We start from the raw sequence: 25,218 nt of genomic DNA on the forward strand, positions 1-25,218 counted from the left end.
AGAGATCCCCTGGTAGCTTGGGGGGGTGGGAGCCCACGGGAAAGCAAGAGCAGGGGAGGGAAAAAGCAGGACACAGCCTCGAAGAAAACAGAAAACATCCACATTGAGGATGTTTTCATCCACCACTCCTTGAGTCCCTGGCTTGCTCTTCTAGGCTCCCATTACCACATCATTGTGTCATTCACAAAGTGAATCAAAACCTCAGGGAATTGTAAAGAAATGGAGGGAAAAAAAAGGTTAAAGGACATTAGGGGAGATTTATGGAAACAGTGGCATTTCTAAAATAGATATGAACCAACTACAGAGGCAGTCTGAATAGGGGGGGAAAAGCTCTCTTAGTAAAAACTAAGCTGCAGAACACAGATTTTAATAAATAAGCAATTTACGGAGAGTAAGAAATTAACACATTGTACTGTTACTCTTTAGCTTCTGGGTTTGAGTGCTAATTTTCAACATAAATGCACAGAGTTGTTTTCGGTCACTTACAATAAAAGCCCTACCAGTAATTGTGTGATCATGCTGTGCATCAGGAAATTTCTTAAAAGTGCCAAGAAAATAAAATCAATGTAGAATTTTAAAATGTTTATACAAACTGATAAATACTTCGTAGAAAGATGAATGAAAGCTAAGTTAAACAAACATTTCAATGGAAAAAATAAGAAACGGCATTAAATAAGAGGTGGTGTCTTTATAAGGCTGGGGCTAATTTGGATTTCCCTTCTTCATTTAGTCACTAGCAGCAAGTCTACAAAATCCTGGAGGAGGACAAGAAGACCATGTTAGTTCTAATAAAAAGTTTCATTTATCTTGAGGCATTTAATGGCCATCAATGGAAAAATTAGGAGCACTTCCCAGAAAGCAAGTCCTAATATTTGTTATCATGGCAACCCCCTGGTTACACCTCCAAATTTAGTATTCCACAGATAAGTTTTACTGAGTCACTACCCCAAACTCAGCAATGAAAATCTCCAGATAACAGGAGTGCTGCCTCATTTCAGAAGAATTTTGCAAAGTAACTTAATTGCATGCTGAGAATTTATTAAAGCAACTTCACCACTGAGTAGTGTAAGTGCAGAACAGCCACTCTGGTGCTAAGCTTAGCTGAGTAACCCAGGCATAAGAAGCTCTGCCAAGGACTTCTGTGCCTTAACTAAGGTGTGTTGTCACTGTAAAGCAGAGCTCAATCCACACTGCTGCCTCAACAGGGTCACAAGCTCAGTCAGACACACCATTACATCTCATTTATTTTTTTAAAAGACAGTAAAAATGTTGAGTCTTAATATAATCAAACAGCAAAATTCATGCTGGATTTCAGTGGTACCACAATTTAGCCCTGTGACACTGAAATATGTCTAAAATACAACTAAAAACACATATATATATATAACCACAACTATTTTTTAGCCTCAAAGTTATCTATTATATTAACCTCATTATACTTCTCTGTAACAGTTCCAAGCTCTAGGAGAAAATGCATTTCAGTCACACAAAGATCTGTTTCTTACACAAAGATGAATGAAATAAAGACCAACCTGAAAAAAGACACAATAAAGACCTACCTACCTTGACACTGCTACCAAAAATTAATTTTCTTGTTGCCAACAGCATCTTGCTACGCTAAAGTCACTTTTCATTTTAAAAATAGCATAAAAAATGAACAGTATATCCCACAGAGAAGTGGGAAGCAGATGGACACAGAAGATGGGAGCCTGAATTACAGTTTCTAGTCTGCAGTGCCTCTTACTTTTGTTTTGGGAGGACATGGCAAAAATTCCATTTTCTATTCAAACTGCTCCTATGAGCAGTGTTAAAATGAACATCACCCCCACCCTGCCCTGAACTCACACCGGTTTCTGTGGGCATCAAATCTGGTACTTGCCTCACTGGATCTTCTGAGGTCAGGGACTGTCACATCAGCCCCACCTTTCCTCCACACCTGGCTTTCCATGCACAGCACACCACACAACTCACATTCCTTCATCCACCCAAATCCTGAAAGCCCCATCCCATAACTGAACACAGTGCACTCTCTGTAGTTCCACCTTCCCACTCTCACAAGGATGTCCCCAAAGGACAGAAGCCAAAGAAACTCCAAACATCCCTCACCTAACCACATGACAGCAACCCATCAGGTGTAGAACTTGCAACAACTACAACTCTCCAGGAAAGGCAGATTGCCACATTCTGAGAACACCAGAAAACCATAAATAAAGCTTTAAACTTTTAAATGACAGCTTTTTGCCTTTTCTTGCTTATTTTCCATTTTCTTGTTTATTAATTTCATTTTTTTAAAAAAGGAGAGAGAAAGAGCCCTACAGGTCACCTGGGGTAACATTCCTGAAAGCCAGGTGCCTCAGGGACTTCTGGCACGGAAGGTACAGACACATGTAGAGAAAAGCCTGCATGCAAGCACTGTTTGATGCTTAGCACACCCTGTTTTACAGCACTGCCTGCCACTGGTCCCTGAGCTGATGCTTCCAGCTCAGGTGGCAGCTGCTTGCCACCTCAGCCAAGCCAAGCAAGGTCAAGCCAAGCAAGGCCACCCTGCAAACCCTGCAGCTGCCAGTAAGGTGGGAGGGGAATTGAGAACTGTGCTAGACATGAGTTAAGACATGGTTACAATTCTGGCTGAAACAGCTGCATGGGAGCAGTGCTGACAAAGGGACAAGCTGGATCTCTGGTGGGCACAAGGGAAGGCACTGACTGGGCTGAGAGCACAGGCAGGGCAGGGAGAGGCTGCAGCCTGACCCCCACCCCAGGCCATGCCAGTTGTGCCTGTGGGCATCACCAGTCCTCTCCTGCTCCTGTCCCAGCACCAACACAGGCAGCTGAAGCACAGGTTGTGCCCAGTCTGTGGGGAGAGTATGCTCCCCACTCAGCACCTCCTGGCTGACATGCAGCCAAATGCAGCAAGCTGGAATCTGGAAGCTGAACCCTTCAGATACACAGAGACACGCAGGGATGCTCCACAGAGCTAACATGGAGCCTGGCTGGGAGCACAGGGTCCCTGCACTGACCCTGCTCCTTCACAGGCACAATCTTCCTGTGTCACACTGCCCCAAAGACTGTACCACCCTCTGGGCTGGGAAGCTGTAAGGTTTATATTAATCTCCTGTTCACTGCTGTTGCACATTTATTTCCGCATCCCCTTTTTAACTTCAGGATTACAGCCTGAGTATCAAACTAAGAGACAAAAATGTTTCCAAAAAGCAGTCACTGAACACTTAAAATTTTCATCTATCCACAGCATACTAAATGAACCTTGGTTGTGGGCAGACTTATTACAAATTACAGTTTTCTAAATGAAGACACATTCGGCTACAGAAATTGGACAATACAGGTAACACCCTCTTCTTTAAAAAAGAGAGAAAAAGAAAAAAAAAGAGAGAGAACAAAGGACTCAAATGAAAATTACTGTACTGGTATTTTATTTGGTGGTAAAATTGCAGCTCAACTACAAGATTAACTAAGCGTAAGTCCACTATTGGGTCACTATCACTGATTTGAGAAAATGTTTTTCTATACACTTTTCTTCCTGTCATCAGAGAATCCAAATTTCCTAGTGCAATCATTTTCCCGATTTCAAAAGAAATGGAAGCCTTTCCAAGCAATCTAGATATTTAATCACAGATGCAATACAAGATTAAAATGGTTTTGAAAAATTAATCCTTTATGATAAAGTTTCTTAATGGACATTAAATCAACAGGTTCCAAATTTCAGGTATAAAATCTGATTGAAAATGCTGCTCTGCAAAACTAGCACCTACATGCTCCTGCCTGTCCTCACTGAAAATGCAGCCTAAATTGCTACTTCCATAAAAAAATACATCCAATACTAACAGGAGCTCTATGAAAAATTCTTGATGGCCTGCAAGGAATATTGAACATAACCCAAAGGTAAAATTTACAGTAATTTATATTATAGAAATCAACTGCTCTGCAGATATGCATACAAGCAGGTTCTCATTTCATGCTGCAGTTGGAACTTCTACCAAATTTTGGATGGTGGCAATTAAACAACTTCATTTGCAGTCCTCTGTTCTTTGCATATAATTCATGACAGCACACAGGATGGAGAAAAAGGTGGTTATGGCATTTCATTAGGTATGCTTCCATGTCTTAATCCTGAAAAAGGAAGCTGCAAACAGCAAGCTGGAAAAAAGATGATGATGAAAAAGCAAAGAAGACAGAGATGAGGGAAATAAAAGGATTTTTTTTTTTTACTGGAATTTAGGATTATAAACATCAATGCCTTTTTTTAGAAAGAGATCCATCCATATCCCCCCTTTCTTTGTACTGAAGTTTAATAACATTCTCTCCAAGTTACCAATTTTGAGAAAATCACTGGATAAACACTTGTGTTAACCCAGCGACATGGCTCAGTGCCAAATGTAATGCCAAACTTCCCAGTTGCAAAACGAGCTGTTTTTACACACCAAAGTAACCACGCAGCAGGCCTGCCGAGCCTGAAGACAGCTGACAGAGATGACTGTTGCTGTCCCCCCATTGCACCGACATCCATCCAAATACCAACATCTGCTGTGCTACAATTTACTTTTTACACAACATTTAGCAAAACAGTGCCTCTGACTGCAACATCATTAAGGAAGTAACAACAAATAAATCGCAAAGTCCCATCAGACAATTGTAAAATTAAGGCATAGTTTGCCTTGCATACACTGAGCCTTAGTCCAGACGTGTTGGACTTCAGAAATAATAAGCATTAGAAAGCGTTTTCTTTTATTAAACACACAACACAAAATTCTGTACACCATGACAAGTGTAATCCATCATTCCAGTGTAAATTACAGTTTTGAGGATATTGACTTGACTCAATCAGGAGAGAAGCAGATGCCTGCGAGGCAGCACAGCCTGCCCGGGACCCTCGCAGCAGCCCAGACTCCTAACAGGATTACCCCGTGCCTGGGAGTGTAAGCTCTAAATTCAGGGCCTGCTCCTTTCCAAACACTCTGAGCACGTATTTGTGCTTGCAAAGTAAGGAATTAACATTCCTAGAAACTCAAGTGCCCTTTGCTTTAAAAGCAGGGCTGAGCAAGGGGGCCAAGGGAATCGGACACCACGCACAGAGGTGAGGTGGGCGCTGGTAGCGAGCCCTGTTACAAATTCACAGCGTGGAGGCTCAAACCAGGATTCTGGCTCCTGAGTGCAAGCCAGGTCTGGTGAGTGCTTCCACTGCACTGCCCAACAGAGCTCACACTAAAGAGGACCCTCCATGATCAGTGTCCTCCAATCAGTTGTCCTTCACACCCACATCACTCAGGGTGCAACTCAAAATGGGGCTGCACTGCCACTCTGACCCCGCCACATGGCTCAGGCTTTTGCTGGCACACAGGCAAAAGAGGAGGAAGAACAAACAATTTTAATCTTTAAAATTGTGACCAATTTTCAAAACCAACTCCTTCTTCCTTCTGTCCTGCAGCAATTCTATGAATGAAAAAATAAGCAAGAAAAAAAGAAAAAAAGGAAAATTTCTCACTTTCTTTTCTTTTGAAAAACAGATACTGAAATGAAAAATTTAATGAAAAACAGCTTGAATTTTATTAGGCATCAATTAAAAGGTTTTCCCTCAATCTTTCTGCTCCACATCACCCTCTTTAACACCTTTAATAAAAAAATGCTTGAGTTACAAAAAGCGACATTTTTTGTTGGAACAATCAGTCCCCCTACATCTCCAGACAACGTGTCTGTCAGGAACAACAACATACCCAACACTCAGCTCGAGATACAAGAACTTGGCAGGCTGTATTTCAAAGCAGTTTCACCAAAACAATACCCTTTCCCTTAAATCCCTATCAGCTTAATAGTGGGAGACCATAATATTTCAGATAACACAGACAGCAAGCATTTTGGTAAATTCAGTGGACATTCTTTATCCAATCCAAAAATAGCCAATGTTCACAGCCAGATTAACAGAAATGCTACTTCACCTCAATTCATGCTAAAGGCAAGGGGTTGCAGCTTAAATATTTCTGGGGGTTTGGCCAGTGTTGGTCTGTGTTAGGCCATGTATATATGCACACACAAATATATATATATTTATTTATATATATGCCCATTGCAGGACACAGGAGAAGCCATGCAAAGCACAGTCTGTGCCCAGATCCTCTCCCAGGCAGGGTTTTAGAGGACAGACTCCTCTGTGCTAGCTACTATGTGTTTGCACAACACAAGTCAAGGTCCAATTGGAAACTTATCTGAAGAGTTGCTCCTGTGCAAACTTTAAGTTCTGAACCTCTGAGTTCAGAACTGAAACACTATTTGCTTGTCCATTTATCCCCTGGCACGGTTGGCTTTTTGTCAGACAGATGTATGCCACATGCAAGTCATTTCCCAACCTCTCTGCTCCACCTCCCTCCACACACTCTGCACACACTCTGACCCCTCAGCAAATGTTGTAAGAGAGGAGGAAGTGTTTCTGACAGTTTGCATACTCTTCACAACAACTTTATGCCAGAGTATAAATGTTTTATCCTGCCCTCCAACCCTACTTGTAAGGAAACAAAGCAAAACAAACACCACTTCCCAAACAACTGAATGCCCTAAACCTAGCAGCAGGAAAGGGGAGGGAAGGGGTGGAGAGGAAAGGAGAGGATGGATTACACTGAAGTTATTTTTGTCCTGTTCAAGTGGATGGGCAGAGATGACTAAATATAGAATTAATCAAGGCAGGTGAAGAAGAAAGATGACATGAGCCCCATGTTCCAAGGAGTAAGCAATAAATGAAATATACTTCTACTTCAAGGCCCAAAAAGCTTCCAAAACAAAACTTATTTGCATGAACAAGATTCAATTGAACAAATACTCAACGGCTCCTTCCCTTCAGACACGTCACAATGTACATATTAAGCAGATAGGTTTCCTGTCTCTTACCTGGCTGTACTATACATAAACAAGACTAAAAGTCCACATTAAAATGGAAAGAGCTTCACTCTGTGGTGACTCTGGACAGAAATTCTTTAGAAGAAAGTATGCTTGCTTGCATGTACAGCTGGGTAATAAAGCTGTGCTTGAAATCAAACATTAAGGAATGTTATGTTGTCAGTGGCAACACAAAGGATGTGGTTTCTATGAAATTTAACCAGTTATGTCAGGGACAATTGCTTTCTTCTGGTCACACTGCAGTCCAGAGCTTGCTCAGAGTAACTGCTACAGCAGTCTGGATTTCACAACTGAAAATCCATTCATACATATTTTTAACTCCTTCCAGGGTGTGAGTTGGTCTGTGAAATGCCCTGGGTGGCTGGTGCCAGAAGCACACAGTCCATTCAGTACTGTGAGCAGGCCAGGCTGGAAAACAGACAGCAAGAGTCACCCAGGCTCTTGGGCTCACAGAGCCTGCAGCCAAGGACCCAAACAATCACAACCAGGAGGACGTCAAGGGCTTTCCCTGTTGGCACACACAAGGAAGGAAACCTTTGAAGGGAAGACATGGCACCAGTCAAGCCATGACTTCAGTGGAAGCCACACTCACATCAGTGCCATAATCTATCATTGGGCTCAAAGAAGAGAAAGCTTCTATGTGGAACATTTCCCTTTTTCCATCTGTGCTCCCAGTTACCACAGTATCCAAGAGCTCTACAGCTTGAGCTGCATTTGTCCTCACAACATCCCCATGAAGCAAGGAAGTGCTGTTATCACCACTTTACAGAGAGGGAACTGGGGCACACAGAGAGAAAAATAACCCTGTCCGAGGTGATTGTATAAGGAGGAAGTTTGTGGCAGAGCAGGGGAAGACTGGGTTCAATTCTCAGTTCCAGGATGGTATCCTCCTGCTCCAGACACCTCTTCAGCTCCTGGATGCTCTGCCTTCAATCTGACTGACCTACCAAGCTCCTCTGGGCCCCATGGAATGGGTAGTGGATATGTCTTTTAGCAACAGCATTTCCAGCCCAAGAAAAATGGAAGACATAAGGGCTGTTTGCATGCAAAAATCCAAACCTGAACAAGGAAAACAATTTCCAAAATAACCACCACTATCCTGGTATTGTGGGAAAAGGAAGGAAGACGTATCAAGTTTTCAAAGCAGAAAATTAAAAACATCCACAGCAGATTCTAAGTATAATTTTAAAATAATTAGTGAAAGTTTAACAGGAAGCTGGTATTAGACATGCATCCTTCAAGAATCTCCCTGCTCTAGATAGTTTAGCTTATACAACAATAAGAAATAAAAAAAGTCCCTTTGGTAGTACAGCTATCTCCTTTCATACGCAGATACAAACACAGGCCTAATGTAGTTTCATATGGAGACCTTAGCTCCAGACTTCACACAATACTGTCTCAGATAAAACAAATTCCAGAGGCTGCATACTACTCAAGGTTTCCCATTCCTGGCTGAGCCAGGCTTCAACCCTGCCCTCAAAGGCTCTCTTTTTTAAGTGAAACAGCACATCAGGTCCAAAATTTACTCTGTCCTCTGGGACTCTAGTTGCAACCATCCAGGGAACCTGTTATGAAATAATCTACAATTTAAGGGCATTCATAAAGCAGCATTTAATGTCAACTGTTTGAGGTGACTATTACCCTGGAACAAACAGCAGAGATCCATCACACCACAGATCACCAGGTTTATCAAATCTGAGTCTGTAAGGTGACTGCTCAGCTCAGTGGCCAAAAAATGACAAGACTTCTACCAAACCATCAGGAACAGGCCTTGATGAATGACACAGCCACTACACTGATTTGGTCAAAGGAAGAAACTTGTGAGTTGGTGGTGGCTGAGGACACCAGATCAGCCATGATGAGCTTCCAGGCCACCTCTGCTATCCATGGACTATTCTGGCAATTGCTGCTGATAAGCTGGACCTCATGGCCCAGGCCTCAACTTTCTCAACAGGCTGCTGCTGCTAACTCCAGCCACCAGCAACATAACATGCACCTAAAGCACACCTCCCCTGCCACAGAATCTGAAGGAGCTGGAGCCAACCAGCTTCTTCTGAAGGCAGCACCATCAGGCACCTAATTTAACTCCTGACAGTGACAAAATAGAAGCCCTGCTTGAAGGTGCCCAGAAAGAACAGAGCTAGTTCCACCACACATCCTGCTACACCCAAATTTCTCCCCTTTCTTTTATACCAAGACTATAAAAAAGTGAAGGAGAAAGGCTGGGATGAGGTTAGAAACATTTCTACTTTCTGACAGCAAGCCTCACAGCAACAAGAGCCAAATAAACAAACGAAAGCAAAACTTCCAGCAGCTTCACAGCTACACAGCAATCTTAGTAAACTAGAAATTCTAGCAACTAAAGCAAAAAGTAACTTTTGGGTTCAGACCCAGAGCACTTACAAAAAGTAGTAAACAAGCACATTTTGTTTATTATTCCAAGTTTTGAACATTTCCCTTGAAAAATCCCAACTTCTGTATATGAACAGACATGCCAGCTGAAACATTAAACTGAAACATTAAAAGGCCTGTTGACAACTGAGGAATTGCTATTTATTTTCTCTTTGATGGCCATCACAAGGAATATGAAAAAATAAAGTCAAACACCTCTACATATGAAGTTGCTGTTCTCCTTCAAAATCAAGGTGAGCTTTGCATGAGATCCCCAATATCCCAGTATTAAACTGGTCAAGAACCACAGAATACTTTATGTTAAAAAGAGCCATTTGAGGTGATCTGGTCTGATCACCCTTCCCAAAGTGGGGCCACTCAGAATGCTGCAAGACAATTCCTAACACTAATCTTGCATGTAGGTAATTCAGAATTAAAAGCCATACAAACACAAGAAATAGAACAAATGCGATTTTATCAAATGGCAATTTTCAAATCAAATTTGAGGAATAAAATCTCAAGCCTGCATGAGCATGTGCCCTCATTTTTATCTCCTTACCTCCAATAACTGGTCTGAGCATTTTCAGAGTCAATAGAAAGACAAGTATCAATACATTCTCTGTGTGTTCTGGGCATAAAAAGGAGAAATGAATCCACTGTTCCTCCATGGTTTATTTCACCACATGAATGATGAGAGAAAAAGCACAGGATTGTACATGGTCACAAAGGTATGCATGGACCCTGAAGCATGAACATGTATCTACAACCACACATCCTGTTGCGTGTCATTCCATTTCTAAAATAATGCCTGAAAAGAGGAAAGTCTCCAGAAACATGAGGTTTTGCCATAAGCACACCCACTCTATTCACAGGAATAAACAAACCTCTCCAAGAAACCAACAAGAGCTGTTATGAAGTAGCCCATTCCTAGTAGCCTGGAGCAGCTCCCAAGAACAAAGCTTTCCTCTGGCCATAGGAAAGGTTTCCTAAAATGTGAAGAGAACTTCATATATTCCCATTTTTTGCATAATCCTACCAGTAACAAGTCAGAGGATTAATAAAAAAAACAAACCCAAACCCCAACACTTAAAAGTACATAAAACTTACTACAGTGTACCTGAATTTTCTCCCCTATTTTAGATGCAGCTTTTCTGTAACATAATGATTTGTGTTACTGCAGTACACAGCAACTTTAGATACACATCTGGATCTGAGCCACCTGCTGTACACATGGAACAACGAGACAGTCCCTGTTCTGGGAGCTGACTGTCACAGGACAGGGACAATGGAAAGCCAGACAGACACACACAAAAAGGGGGACCGATTCTGGGCATTGCTGGGAACAGCAGTCTCAGTACACACACATTACAAGTTCATTGGGGCCTTTTATAAGCAACACAAGGAGCCAGAGCTTTTGAAGAGGATAATAAAGCAGCACTGCAGCTGTTTACAGGGACCAATTCCCAAGTGTGAAAGGGTAGCACAAGAGAAAGCAGGAAAAACTGCTTGCTTGCCTCTACATTGCAGTCACAGTATAGACACATGCTAGGCTAAGGGGAGGCAGAAGTTAACATCTTAATAGCAAATTAGAGATGGTACAAATAGGTATGAAAAGCAAAAGCAGCTGGTTTTGTAGCTCAATGCAACAGAGGAACTAGTGGTAGGGACAAAGCAGCAGCCTAAAGAAGGAGCTCTGCTCTGTTCAGAGCAGCACTCTGAATGGGACACGGTTACATGACAAGCATACAAAGATGCAAGATGATGCAAACCTTAGAAAAGTATATTCCCCCCCTCCATGTTTTGCTTCTGTTTTCCACTTTCAAGAATAACAGTACAGTCCAACAACTACAGGAACTTAGAAGATTAAAAAAGTCTCTGCAGCTGATCTGCTTAGAGCTGAGACAAGTCACTATTTTTCAGAAAGAAGTCTGGCCACCTGCTGCTCTAGGCAGAGAAGGCGGGATACATGTAAAATCACGCTCTCTCTGAAATTACAACTGATATTACCCAGGAAACACAGACTAGACTGGGAAAAATATGCATTAATGCCAAATGGTGCAGTGTGCTGAACTGAACTGTGCATGGCTGGCTAGCAGTCTTCATTCTGTTCTCATAGGTTTGCTCATCTTAAAATCATTTTATACTATTCCAAATGAACAATCTTTTACAGACACTTTAGACCTGTGGCTTCTGTTGTCAGAGTGAAGTCAGAGTGCAGATATTGGTAAGGCTGGGGCATCACAAGACCTCAGGCATTAACAAAAAGAAAGTTACATGAGTTATTACGGAAGGATGAAACACCTACAGAACAAAAAGTTCCTACTGCAGCAAGAACAGCACATTCTAACCCAATAAAAGCAATCACCAGGTCTAGTCACAGAGCACACAAGAAATCAAATCAGTCTAGGCCAATTACAAGGTCTAAGTTTTAAGCAACAGATCTTAATGCAGCTGTGCCACTATGGCTGAAGGGAAGACACCGCTCCACTGCATCTGTCTTTAACAGGGATGTCCCACTGTGTTCAAAATGTGAGGTCACATTTGGCTGCCACATCTTTGCAACCCCACTGAATAAAGGGTGACAATTAACCCAGCTTGTAAAAGCAACAGTCTGGAGAAAAAATGCCTCATTTTACCTGAACATGCTGAATCTGGCAAGAGCTGACAGACAGGGAACACACAGAACCCTTTAAAAATACACAGCATCGTTTATTACACTGGGACAGTACTTTGTGTTGCACAATCCAAGCTTTTGTTTCAAGCAAGAAAATGTTTTCTAAATATTTTGTCACCATGACAGTCTAGCCCTGGACTCTAATTCTGCCCTTGGTTGCTCCAGAGAACCCCTGTGAAGTCAACTGTGCTGCACACTGCATGCCAGGCTGCCAGGAAGGCTCACCTGGCAGTGCAGCCAGCAGCATCCTCTTGGGCCTGTGTGCTCTGCACAGCTCCTTCAGCCTGAGTTACGGCCTGCCACAAACTAAAATCTGTGTGAAGAAACAATACCACATATAAGAGGAAGAGAGGTTTGCAACTATGAAGCACCAAACATCTTCTCAATAGGTTCAACTTTAATTAAGTCAAAACCTGTTCCTGAGATAGCAGAATGAAAAATTTTAGAGAGAAAATGAGGCACAGGAAAACATCCCAACTTTGAAGGCCCTGTTCCAAGAAAAAACATGTCTTTCAGGGATATACATTTGGAAACTAAATCTGAGCAGACAGAGCCCAAGTGCACAGCACAGCAGCAAGAGGAGCAGTGGAGCATTTCCGTATGACTCAGGAAGCCCAACAAACACTTCTGCAGAACAAGATCAACAGGGTGTTTATATACAGCAGCAGTGTCATGTGAACGGGCGGTTTAGTTTGTGAAATGAATGTTTGCATTGTCATTAAAAAAAAAAGAAAAAACAACTCAAACCAAAAAACACCCTCTATTCCACACTTACAAGTTTCCAACATAAAAACATAGCAGGGGAAGGAAGTACTTCAGCAGCCAAAATTTACAAATTCTTACCATAACTTTGGCACAGTAAACTTCTCCAGTGTCACAAAGGCCTATTCTTCAGGGGGCTTGGTTGCCTTTTTTTTCAGGAGGACTAATCCACATGTGAAGGCTATTAAAGAACACACAAAATGCCAACAGAAGCATAAACAGGCACATTTTGTGTGTCTGTTTTCCAAGTTATATCTGTTTTTCCTTACACAGATACCTAAGTACAGCCTGGAGGCAGGTATTCCTGCTTTCTTGCTTTTTTCGATGAAGCTCAGTAAGCTTTTTCCTTTCCCAAAATTACAATGCTGCTTTTATTTTAATTCATTCAAATCAGTGAGAGAGATTCACCCTCTTGAGCTGCACTCAAGCGGTCAGGCTTCAGGAATTTAACAAAGAATGAAGATTTTAATACAGAGGGGTTTTGCTTGTTAGTTTGACTACAAAAGAAATTCCTCACAGTAACCTTTTAATTGTTTGAGAGGCACCTTACTAGAATCTCAAAGAAAATGCTTAATACTCTAAGTTACACTTGGCATTTCTGCACAGCAAAACAAATTCAAGCTCTGAAAGTCAGCATTTTTCCCCTCTTATTATCTGAAGCTACATAAAAGCTCTAGCATAGATTTGAAAGAAATATAACAGAAAATTCTGCCTGATCAAAGTACATAGAGCTAAATTTATCCTTCAGTTTCCAAAACACCACTTGGAGATTGGGCATTTAGAGTTCTATTCACTGGCTAGAAAAAAGCCAAATGGTACATTTTAAAAAAGTGACTTTGAAATATTGTTATGAGAACAGGGACAAGCTATGTAAACCCTAAAATTCTGCGGGTCTTTGTATTCACAATTATTGTCACAAACTAAAAGGCTCATATTCCCTACTAAGCAAACATTTACAATTAAATCCATTCTGCACAAAGCATTTGCATTTTGAGATAGAACAGTCAGTTGTTCAGCTGCTGTGATTTAGATGGATTGGTTCATTATTGCTGCAGTTCGTTTTCAGCTACACTGTATAACAAAGGGGTGCCAATGTAGTCGTGAATGGCTTTAAAGCTAAGTACGCTGCTATTCTTCCATGATGATGTAATTTAACCATCTTCCCATCTCTCAGATCAAGATATCTTGACTTTACAGGCTAAACTTCAGCAGAAACAACAGAAACAAGCTGCCACAAATGTTCAATAGGCAATACAGAGATACTGCAAGTCAGCTGGAGGTTGTTGCCAGGAAGTTTGCAGTGGTTTTCCACAAATGAAAATGCAATTTTCGCCTAATTCTTATTTAGAATAAATGCTTTTCTTATCATGCAAGTGATAAGGCAACTTTGACTTCCACATCAGGAGATACATCAGTTATATACCTTTCAAATGTTCCTGCTAGAGTAAAAATATACCTACATCAGAAAAGAAGACCAGATTTACAGCTATCCCTGATGCAAAGAAAACTCCAAATAGAAAAGGTCAAACAGTACACTACTCTTCCGCTGTCTGAAAAATAACACCAAAGACAGTATTAAAGTAATCAATTTCATTTTTTAAGAGAGATTAAAGAGAGAATGAGTTCTTACACAGGCAGACAGTGACAGGACGACAGAGAATGGTTTCAAAATAAGAGAAAATATTTAGATAAGATGAGGTTAGAAATTCCTTAGGCTGAGGGTGGTGAGGCACTAGAATGAGCTGCCCAGAGCAGCTGTGAATATCCCATCCCTAGAAGTGCTCCAGACCAGCGTGGATGGGGCTTTGAGCAGCCTGATCTAGTGGAAGACGTCCCTGTCCATGGCAGGGAGGTTGAATTATATGATCTCTAAGGTCCATTTCAACTCAACCCATGACTATGACTAAAGCAGATAAACCATTTTTTAAGTAACAATCATGTAAAAAGGCAGGATTTCTTTTAAAAAAAAATTATGGAAAAAAAACCCATGATGATTTGAAATGTGGTCTTCTCAATACATTGGCCCAGCAGCACGAAGACCACTTCCCATGAAATTACTTCATCAGTGAATTTATACTGGCATAGGACTCATATCCTCTGCCCAGAAATCAAAGTCCACCTAGAAAACGACTTCCAAATCCTACAACCAGCATTGTCACCACAGATAATCACAACTGCATTCCAGACTGCTCTATGCATAAACTTCCAGTAGAATAATAAACATTTAATACAGCTAAATCCATGCAACTACACATTTGAGTCCTGAATTATTCCTTGGTGTTCCCAAATTTTCATTCTGCTTAATGAGCACAGGAAGGCAAAGAGACTGGATGATCAAAAGTTAAAAATAATAAAACAAGACAAAGAAAAATCTACATTACCAAGAAAACACTTTCAGTTAGTTAAATGATTGCTATTTATAGATGGTTTATTGACCACAGACAGGCATAGGAATACATATGACATGTAAAAACACCAGTCCAGACAATCCATGCCTGGAAGCCCCTGAAAAGCAACCAGCAAATAAAAAGCTGTATTCCCACTCTGCAGAGGCCTGGCAATGGATTTTGAGCTGCTTAACAGGTTGTTCAAGGGTGTAACTATTTACTAATACTCCAACTGAGAAGCTCCAATGTAGGCATAAAACCAAAAATACACAGAATTGTGTGCAGTCTTGTAATTCTGGGCATAAACCCTACTCAGTGCAAATATTTTCCACACCAGTTTAACTACAGCACTCTGTACAAAACAGCAATATGTTGTCATTTGTAATATGGCACATACAAAGGCTTGTACAGGAAGATACAGCAAAATTTTAACTCAGTATTTTTTCCGTTGAATCTTAAGATTTATTTTAGGAATTTGATACATAAAAAAGCAGTTCAAATACAGTTTCATTTCTATGTTTCTATTAACAATGAGACCTATCAAGCATCTTGCAGGTAATCAGAAATTTATTTTTTCATATTGCCTGCTTTCTGAAGCGTAATCAGGATGTGCTCTGTGATCCCCAGACCCTCTGATACGATTGCAGAAATAGCAGGGTAAGGCTGGGAGCCCAGAAAAACAAAAGCACACACTACAAATTATTTCAAATCCTCTATTTTTTGAGCTTTTTTCTGATAAGTAATTAAACAGCCCTTTTTGTTCTGCTTATTCTAAACCATGAAGCAGGCTCTGCTTATCTTTTCAAATTTTTCTCAACGTCATGAGGACTAGCAAACTTCTTTGCTTCAGGAAGAAAAACAGGCAAAACTTTCAAAACCTTGGGACTTCTACAGGTGGGAATTGATTTATAAAGCCAACATAAACATAAGGGCTACACTTAAAATTTGAGAATTAGTAGCAAGTGCTGTAAGCAGCTTGACCTCCATCAGCACCTGAAGTTCACTTCAGGGCACACCAGTGTCAACCTCTTGAGTCTCCATCAGCAAATAATGCTTGTCTTGAAGACCTCTCCTATGGAGACAGGCTGAGAGAGTTTGGGGCTGTTCAGCCTGAAAAGAGGATGCTCTGGAGAGACCTTACTGCTCACTTTTTATACATACTGAGGACTTTTAAGAAAAACTGAGAGGCTTTTTATTTATTGTGACAGGTTATGGTTCTAAAATACAGAGTATATTTTGACTATGTAATGTTTAATAAAGAAATTCTTCACTCTGAAGGTGGTGAGGCATGGGCACAGGCAGCCCAGTGAAGCTGTGGATGTCCCATCCCCAAAACTGTCCAAGGCCAGCTTGGGTAGGGCTTTGAGCAGCATGGTCTAGCTAGGGCAAGGTGTGCCTGCCTGTGACCCAGGGGCTGCACTAGATCATCTTCCAAGGCCTCTTCCAACCCCAACCATTCCAAGGCTGGAGCTCCCTCCCAAAACAGGTATCTCCTGTGAAGGCTCTGGTTCACCACCAACACAAAGCCCACTTTGCTGGCATGCTTATCCTGTGGTTCTCATTAGGAGACCACTAGTAAAGCCCAGGCAGAGGAGACTGATTTGACAGCCCCATAAATTACTCAGATGCTGCCCTCAGTCTCATTAAGAGCATGAAATACCACTGCACCATGCACAGAACCACTGGCTCCAAAGTGTATTTCTACATGCAGTTCACCAAAGGCTGGGTTTTGGACAGCACTTCAAAACACGCTCTCCCAACTTACCCAAGAGGCTCAGGGGAAAGAGTAACTGACTGCCCACAGTCTGTGATGATTGTTTACCTCAGCTGTCCTCAAATATGACCATGCACTTTTGAATAAACTGACAAATTTCACAATGTTATTTGACCAGCTATCTTTTTCACATTTTTGGCTCAGCTTGAAGAGGTGGGAGAATAACCCCAGAGGTCTGTAGCATGCTTACCAACTGCACTCAAAGTCAGCCTTCATTATTTCCCCCTTTCAGCTGCAGTAAATATTTCTCACAAAAACACACTACTTCACACCTAATATGGTGCTTTTCTTTCTCCATTCTTTTTCTTCCTCTTTCCTCACATAGTTTCCTGGTTTTTGTTCCCCCTTTAAGAAGCATATTGTACCTACAACATAATGCATCTGAAAATAATAATCCCTCCTCTGTCTTCCCCCATGAGAGATGACTTTTAAATAAGGCTTAACTAATTTTTTTCTTTGTAAATCAGTTACTCCAATATGTAAAATGGGGAAAACCCCAAACAGCTGACAAGTATTTGGTTTTTACAATGCTCTCTCTTTTAAAATACATTAAAATTAAACGTTGAGCTATTAAGCAAATCCTTTTCTTTTTCCCCAGCAGATATCAAGGTCTGTTTCCCAAATGAATCTGACTCCAATTTTTAAGAGAATTATCAGTGACACAGAAAGTGTATGAAAAGAGAGAGACCTCATGTCACCATGTACTGCTCTAAGAGCATCGAAGTCCTCACCAGCTTTTTCAGATGGCAGAATCTCAGGCTACAAGGGATAACCAGGAGCAAGTTTGGGCAGGGGAAGGCACAGGCAAAGACAAGGAGTGCAGCTGACAGTGCTTACACAGTGGCAGCAGCACCAGCTGGAAGGGAAGGAACCTTCTGGCATCCACACAGGGGCTGCAGGGGAAGACATTTCCAAGTGAGGACAAGGCGCCAAATCTTAAATGCATGGCACAGCACCTTGCCTAAAATCACCTCTGCAGGAATGAGCAAGCTTGCTCTCTTCCTCTCTCTTTACCTCAAAATAGCACACTCACTCAGAACTTCTTTCTTCCTACATCCAAACCTGATGACTTCTCAATATGCCTACTGAGAGAAAAAAAGAACAGAAAACATGGACAGCTGTTTTTTCTTTTTCAGAGGCCTACCTTTCCCTTTTTCAAAAGGAAGGAACCATGAAAAAGAAAATCAAAGCCAATACAGGCACTTTCTGCATGATCCACTGTATCATGCATTCCTAGGCTTGCTTTTACAGGGCTTGCAATGTCCTAGATCCCTCATTCTCAAATCCCTTTTAATAACAAGTAACATTAATCTATGACGCTACCCCGCTTTTGGAGATAAAATTGAGACCTAGTTTGTTTCGCTTCTGATGTGCAATAAAACAGAATATGAAAGTAAACTTCCAGGACTGACATAAATAACCTGGGCATCAACATCCCAGCTCTTCCTCTTTGCCATTCAAAGACAGAGTGCTCAGTCTCACTTCCAAGTAAGCTCCAGTCAGTTTACAATCAATGAAAAACACATCTAACCCAGCACCACTTCTCTAAAGAACTGAAAGTGTTTTGTGAAAATGTTAGAATAAAGACTTTTTGGAAGTAATTTTTACTGAAGAAAGAAACATTTGGATGTCACCCTTCAAAAATGTGAAGCTGTAGAATAAAGAAAGGGTTTCATGCAAAAATGTTCTGGAAGACAGTTTTCTGAAAGGTTGCTGGAAAGTAACAGAAACACTCCAAGACAAGTGGTCTGCTCTGTGAAAGGAAGATGAGCCATTTCTAGGCTACACCAGCTCTTTCAAAGATGAAGCACAGTACAGTTACACTGCACCAGCTGATTCTCAGTTTCTGACTTCCCCTGTCATCCAGAGCAAATTTTTTACAGTACACTGGACCCAGCCTGTTTCCTATGATCACTCCACAAATAATTCCATCAGATGAGATTACCCTCCAAAAGTCTAGCTGACTAGCCATTATCAGCTCATATTTCTCCAGATGTTTTGTGATCTCATCCTTTCTTAATGTCTCTAGCATCTTGCCTACCCCCAAGGTCAGATTTATTAGTTGACAATTTCCTGGTTCCTCCCCAGTCCCCTTTTCCCAGAACAGGACAAGCAAAATGAAAGCAACCAAGAGCTAGAATTGCAAAACTATTGCCCCTTGTGTTGAAAAAGAGACACACAAGGAAAACCACAAACTGACACAGCTTATCTTTTGTTTCCAACAAGAAGAGCAACAGATTTCCCTATAAACCCAGCCCTTCAGTTCTAGAAACAGCATCAGCTTCTTTCCCTCTGTCACAACTTCCTCACTCCATTCTTCCTTCAGCCCCACTCTGTTTTTTGTTCGGTCCCTATCTTGTCTCTTACCTTTCCATTCCTCCCTGAAGCAGCTGTGCCCTCTGTAGCTGGCATCTTTTCAGATGGCTCTGAGGATCCTTTGCATCAAGTGCCACAGCCATTCTTTGAAATGCCATGAAAAGCAGACGATCCTTGAACTAATCTGAACCTCAAAGGCTCTGACTACACAGGTCACCAGGACAGTGCATCACTACATCCCAGGGACAGACAGAAGCCAAGGTAAGAACAAAAAAACACCCCAAAATAAAACACACACACACACACAGAAAAAGAGGTAGGGAACATGGTGAGAACAGAAAAGAGAGAAGAAAGAAGAGGTGAAGAAAAACAGCAACACCAGACTCCTTGGCTTAAAAATATATCTGGTCATGTCTTGTAAAATCCTCTTTTGATTCACACTAACAGAATACTGGAAGTACGAACCTGTGCTCCAAATAACAAAGGTAAAGTTCACCATCTGTGCTATTCTGCTAGGGAAAGTTAAAAAGAGCAACAATCAGCATTTTAGTCCTGGGTTGTATTTTACATATGGATCTTGCATTCACTTTATGCAATGAAGCTATAGCAAGAAAAATCACAATGGGCCACTTGTTATTTATTAGGTTGTCTGTATCACTCCATTCAGTACAGAAATAGTTCTTTAACCAAAAGAAAAAAAAGTATTATATCCAGAAGTGGAGTAGGTATCTTATGTATTATTTCTCATTTTAAGGCCTCTATTAGATTTGATCAGTTTGTAAGCTACAGACTCCATCAGTCAAATAGTTTTGCCTGCCTGAAGTCCACAAAAAATGGCATTTGGAGGACATGTTATGGTTTTCATGGTTCAAATTACTACATGGTGCTAATATGCTATTTAAAAACAAAATAGCTCTGCATTTCCTGCTAAATATTAATGGATGAATACACAAGTCTCTCCAGCTCCTTATAATTGCTTCTGATTTCTCAGACTGAGAAATTGAGATTTTTCAATTTCCTTTTTCAAATGTCAGTGTGTATTTTTCCCTCCTCCTCTTTCCCTGCCTCCAAAAGACTCCTTTTTTTCATACAAGTTTATGCCCTAATAAGAAAACCGGACATACTAGGGAGGACAGAGATGACAGAGTATCAAAACACACAATCCCCTCTTTGTTAGCCATGCAGAAAGACTTTAAAAAAAAAAAAAAAAACAAAAAAACAGGATGAAGACTGAAAACAATAGAAGGACCTTTATAAACAGGGACAAGAGCAGAAAGATGCAAGAAATCCAATGAGATCTTTAAGATGGATCAGCAAAGCAAGTAAAATACACTTGGGTACACCTCTGTTCTCCAAAAAGTTCCCCACACACGACCAAAATGAAGGATCCTCATGACATGCATTCAGAAAACCTATAATCTCAGAGCTCAACAAGCAGCAATTTGGGCAGATAATTTTCTCCTTCTCTCCTCATATTCAATCACAATTACAGCACCTCTGCATCGAACCATTTCCCCCATCCTCTCCCACTAAACCAAACCCTCAGTGTCACACAAGCAGGGCTGCACACCCTGGATGTACACACACAGGCTGGATGCACCAACCTGAGCTCCTTCACAGCTCCCACCTGTGTGCTGGAACAGTCCAGCCATGCAGGTATACACGCAGGAGTCTGTCCTTGCTGGGATTTGAGTAACAGCACCAATGGGGAAAGGGATGGGGAGGGCAAAGTTCATTCATGAATTCTTTTATTTCTGCCTGGTTGAGGTTAGACATGTCATGGACACAACTGGCCCCTGCACAAACTGGAAGTGGAGCTTCCTTCAGTGACTGACTTAGAGAACTGCCACCAGCTCTCAGTCAGGCAGCAATGTTGAATTTCATTTCTCCATTTGTATTTTTAATCTTGGAAACAAAAACATAAATGTAAAGCATGCTGACAGAAGAAAACAACTACACAGTTCTAGAAAGCCCTGCTACTTCCCTGCCAGGCCGAAACACCTGCTCCTGCTAATGATGGCTTTATGCTTACTTACACCTGCCATCCAGAAGGGCTCCAGAGCACTTTGCAGCCTGATTTATACATACACAAATCATTAAAACCACCAAAATTAAGCCACTGCTGGGGTGAGACGTGGCAACTGTTTAACTGCAGGCAGCCATGCTGTTTGACTGCTCAGGACAGGAACTGTAAGAGACACCAAATCCAACCAAAGCTAAGGGGAACGTTAGGCTCAGAGAACATCATTGCCCAATCTGGATTTTAGCCAGTCACTACCTAATACATCTGCATGTGGAAAACCTTAGGATCTTTAAAATGCACATGCAGTGCAAATTTTGATTTTATAAATGATCTAAAATATTATATATATACATACACACACATTTACATATACACACACACATATATGTTTCTTGTATCTGAAATCCCCCCTTTAGCAGTCCCTCCCTGCACTAATTATTGTTTATGCCTTGACTTCAGAAGCTCACCGTATCAGACATCAGTTTTGGAAACATCCTGTGGTTGAAGCACTTAATCTAGCAGAGCCAGCAAACTGATAGTGTCTGGTAATAAATGTAGATTATTAAAAAAAAAAGATGTTTAACAAAACACACGCATACACAGAGTGGATAAGTTACTCCCCAGCAAAGACAGAGCCAAATCAACTGAATTTGTCAACCTATCCCTGAACAGATACAAAAACCAAGAGATTCCCAGGGCTGACACCAGCAGGCTGAAGAGAAAATAGAGCATTGCTTTCTAAAAACCTCCTCACGAGGACAACACCAAATTAACAGTTGCAAAGCCAATGGACTGGAATGAAATAGTTGTCCTGCACATACCAAGAGGGCAAAAGGACACTGGGAAACAGGTTAAAAAGATTAAGAAACCTGGCATCCAAAAAATGCCAAGGTATGTTTAACAGTTTAGGAGTTTAGGCACAAATTTGCAGCATCAAATATGCGGAACATGCAGAGTAACATTTTGAAAATTGGAATGTGCTCAGCACGTAATCTCATCATAATATTATCAGCAATTCATCAGAGATAATAATCTGTTTCTCTAAGGCAATTTTAAAATAACAAAAAAAAAAAAATCAGGAGATCTGGGCATCTTTTACTAAGACCTCCTCCAGAGGTCTCCTTACTCGAAAGTAGTTTTATTGTAATCTTAGAAACAACAAAAATTCGGTTTGCAAAACTAAACACAGACAAACTGGAAATACAACATGATTGTTTAAAAGTTTCAGACACACGTGCCTCTGAATCATCCTGATAATGCCTTTTCCATACTGTTTAAAATAAATGTTTCTCCCTCAGATTTTTGTGCAGTGCTCCTCAAAATAACAGATTTTTTTTTAAATTACAGGTAAGCATAGGAAGAGTTGCAACAACACATGACCAAAAACCCTCAGCCTGAAAACATTGTTTAAAACAAAAGGGAAAAAAATCTCTGATTTGAAGAGTTTCTAGATTCATAAATGGGAATGGGAAGTATAATTCTGTGCTTTTTTCTTCTATTTAATCCAAACACAGAATATTTCTCAAATACTTTGTCAGAACAAAGCAGCCTGGGTACACCAGAATTACTGAATGAGCTACTTAAGTTAATGAGTGCAAGGGTGTTTCCAACTGAAATAAACCAGAACAAAAAAAATCCCACACACCCCTCTAAAAAAACCTAAACAAAACATTTGTACATCAAGCATCAATCTGCTAAACTACACTGCATATCCTATTGTTAGAAATGTACACTTCCACCCTGTTAAATACACATGATCAATATGTTTTCTAAATTCCTAGATATTTCTTATTGTTGCCAAAGAACCACCAGCCTTTACCAAGGTCAGGATAATGCATTTCAAATTTCTTCAATAAATAATTATGATATACCTTTGCACCTTCAGGCAAGTTGTTGCAAACCCTCTAGAAATATCCTGAGTCTGCAGAACCATGTAAGTTTCCCTACTGCTGGAGCACACAGATCCTGGTTTTGGTCCAGAAAAGAGACACTATCATGGAAAGTACCTAACACTGCTCTCTTCTTTCCAAGAAACAATAGTAGAGTACAAAGGAACAGGTAATACCCTATAGGATCAATGCTGTGGTACTAGAAAATTAACACCTCCCCAAAAAACCCAAACACACTGTTTTGGGAAGAAAAGAAGGCAAAAGCCTAACCATACATGAGACTGTCTTTTCAGTTTTGCCACTCTGTCAAGAATAAAGGCTTTTTATAAAAATCAAATGTTGTTCATGGTACAACCAAAATGCACAGAGTGCAGAAACTCAAGGCTGTTTTTCCTGTCCAGGACACTGGTACCCAGAGCAATTCAGACACACACAGAATAGCACATTTTCTAGCAAGTCTCTGCAAAAGCACAGAATTGCTCACAAAATACAAGCATATTTTTCACTGATCAAAAATATTGATCTTAATTGTCCCTTCTAGCATAAAAAGGAAAGCTACAAACAAACCAAAATTACTTACTACAGTTTAACCTCTAGCACTCTAAGTAATATCTCCTTCACCTGCTACCTTTATCATCATTTTCAAAGCAGTTGACACCAATTTTTGGTGAACACACGAACACACACACACACAAGAAAACCCCTTATGCATGCATTTTCTAACACTTGAAAAAAAGTTAGGCACACTCCTTATGTGCTGTTTCCCACTAGGATGAACAGGAAAATAATGGATTATTTGAGGACATGCTGCTAAACACCAGATTAGAGAGGGACTGGAGTCATTTCACTGTCCAGAAGGGAAGAGTCACTCACCTCGTTTGTGAAGCCAGCCTTCCTTCACTATCGCTACTTCATTCATAATGGCAGGAATGTCTCTTGAAAACCAGTTTATGGCAAAAGATCACTCAGCTGAAATTCTTGAACTCCAGCAGAAGGCTCCACAAGAGGGATGAGGGTTTCTCCTCCGTTTTCCTCCTTTCCAGCTATTTCTAAAAGGATCAAAAGAAGAGTACACCATCATTTCAAAGCACGTCGCAGATATACAACAGGGAGTACTTTTCATTGCTGCATTGCTGGTTTGGGATTTTTCTGTTCTATTATTATTACACATCTTAAGCAAGGGCTTAGCTCTCCACAAGAATTTATCTTGGCGGGTAGAGGCGCCAAAATACAAGTTTGCTAAAGTCCTGCTTCTTCACTGAGTAGGCTGATCACGGGCAGACTCACAACACTACACCAGGTGCTGTCTGAATTACAGGTGGATTCAAGACCTTCCCTAGTAGACCCCCATCTCTGCAACACCACCTCGTTCTTTGCAACAATAAAAATTCTGAAATATCACAAAAACCAGTTTGCAATGTTTCCTGGTAAGGAAGGCTTCCAGAACATTTCCTGGAAGGTTTCTTTACAGCCTGATAATAGTCTATTAACCAGCACACAGTGTGTCTTAAAGATAAACCTCTGACAGTAAATATTCCTATCCTGCTCACAATTTTCCTACCTTCAGCATCATCCCCTTAATCCCACTCAGATCTCCTTGACTCCCCAAAAAGTATCTTCTCTAACTTTGATATTTCTAACTTCTACCTCTCCTAGATGTATACAAACAGCCACAGATAAGCTCATGTACCTTACTGTTATCCTAAACCAGCCCTTACAGCACTCTGATCAATTTTATTGCTCTTCCTTAAGTGTGCTGCAGTTTGCTGCTGCCTTTCTCACAATGAAATATACCCAAGCACAACCTGGGACTTTTATCCCTCTGTTTCATGAGACAAAATCCCTCTCTAAATAGCTCAAGATTGCCATTTCTTATTGAAAATGTGCCTTGCTCATGGCTGACTACCACAGAAACATTCTGTGCATTTCTCTCCCTCACTGAATGTAATCTCTTCCCAAATGCATTAACTTTTATTATTTTTCTAAATTGAATCTGATTATTTTTCTCCTTGTGATACAAATATTCCCTGTTTTTCTTTATTTCTTCTATGCATGCTGAAGTGTCCATGCTGCCATCTAATTTGGTATTATTTGAATGATCA

General features: G+C 40.8%; 1 protein-coding gene across 1 annotated transcript in view; it reads right to left on the reverse strand.

Moving 5' to 3' along the window:
* Positions 1 to 25,218, reverse strand: part of AKT1 (AKT serine/threonine kinase 1) — a 77,439-nt gene that overhangs the window by 46,591 nt on the left and 5,630 nt on the right. Inside the window, exon 2 of the mRNA XM_054286714.1 lies at positions 23,990 to 24,165. Within this exon, the coding sequence (XP_054142689.1) occupies positions 23,990 to 24,035 (46 nt within the window). The 5' untranslated portion in view covers positions 24,036 to 24,165. The remainder of the gene's footprint in view (positions 1 to 23,989; positions 24,166 to 25,218) is intronic.

This window comes from Melozone crissalis, unplaced genomic scaffold (genome assembly GCF_028551555.1).
Source record: "Melozone crissalis strain CALT ecotype California unplaced genomic scaffold, PUWL_Pcris_2 ptg000056l_1, whole genome shotgun sequence".
In the NCBI taxonomy this organism is placed as follows: Eukaryota; Metazoa; Chordata; class Aves; order Passeriformes; family Passerellidae; genus Melozone; species Melozone crissalis.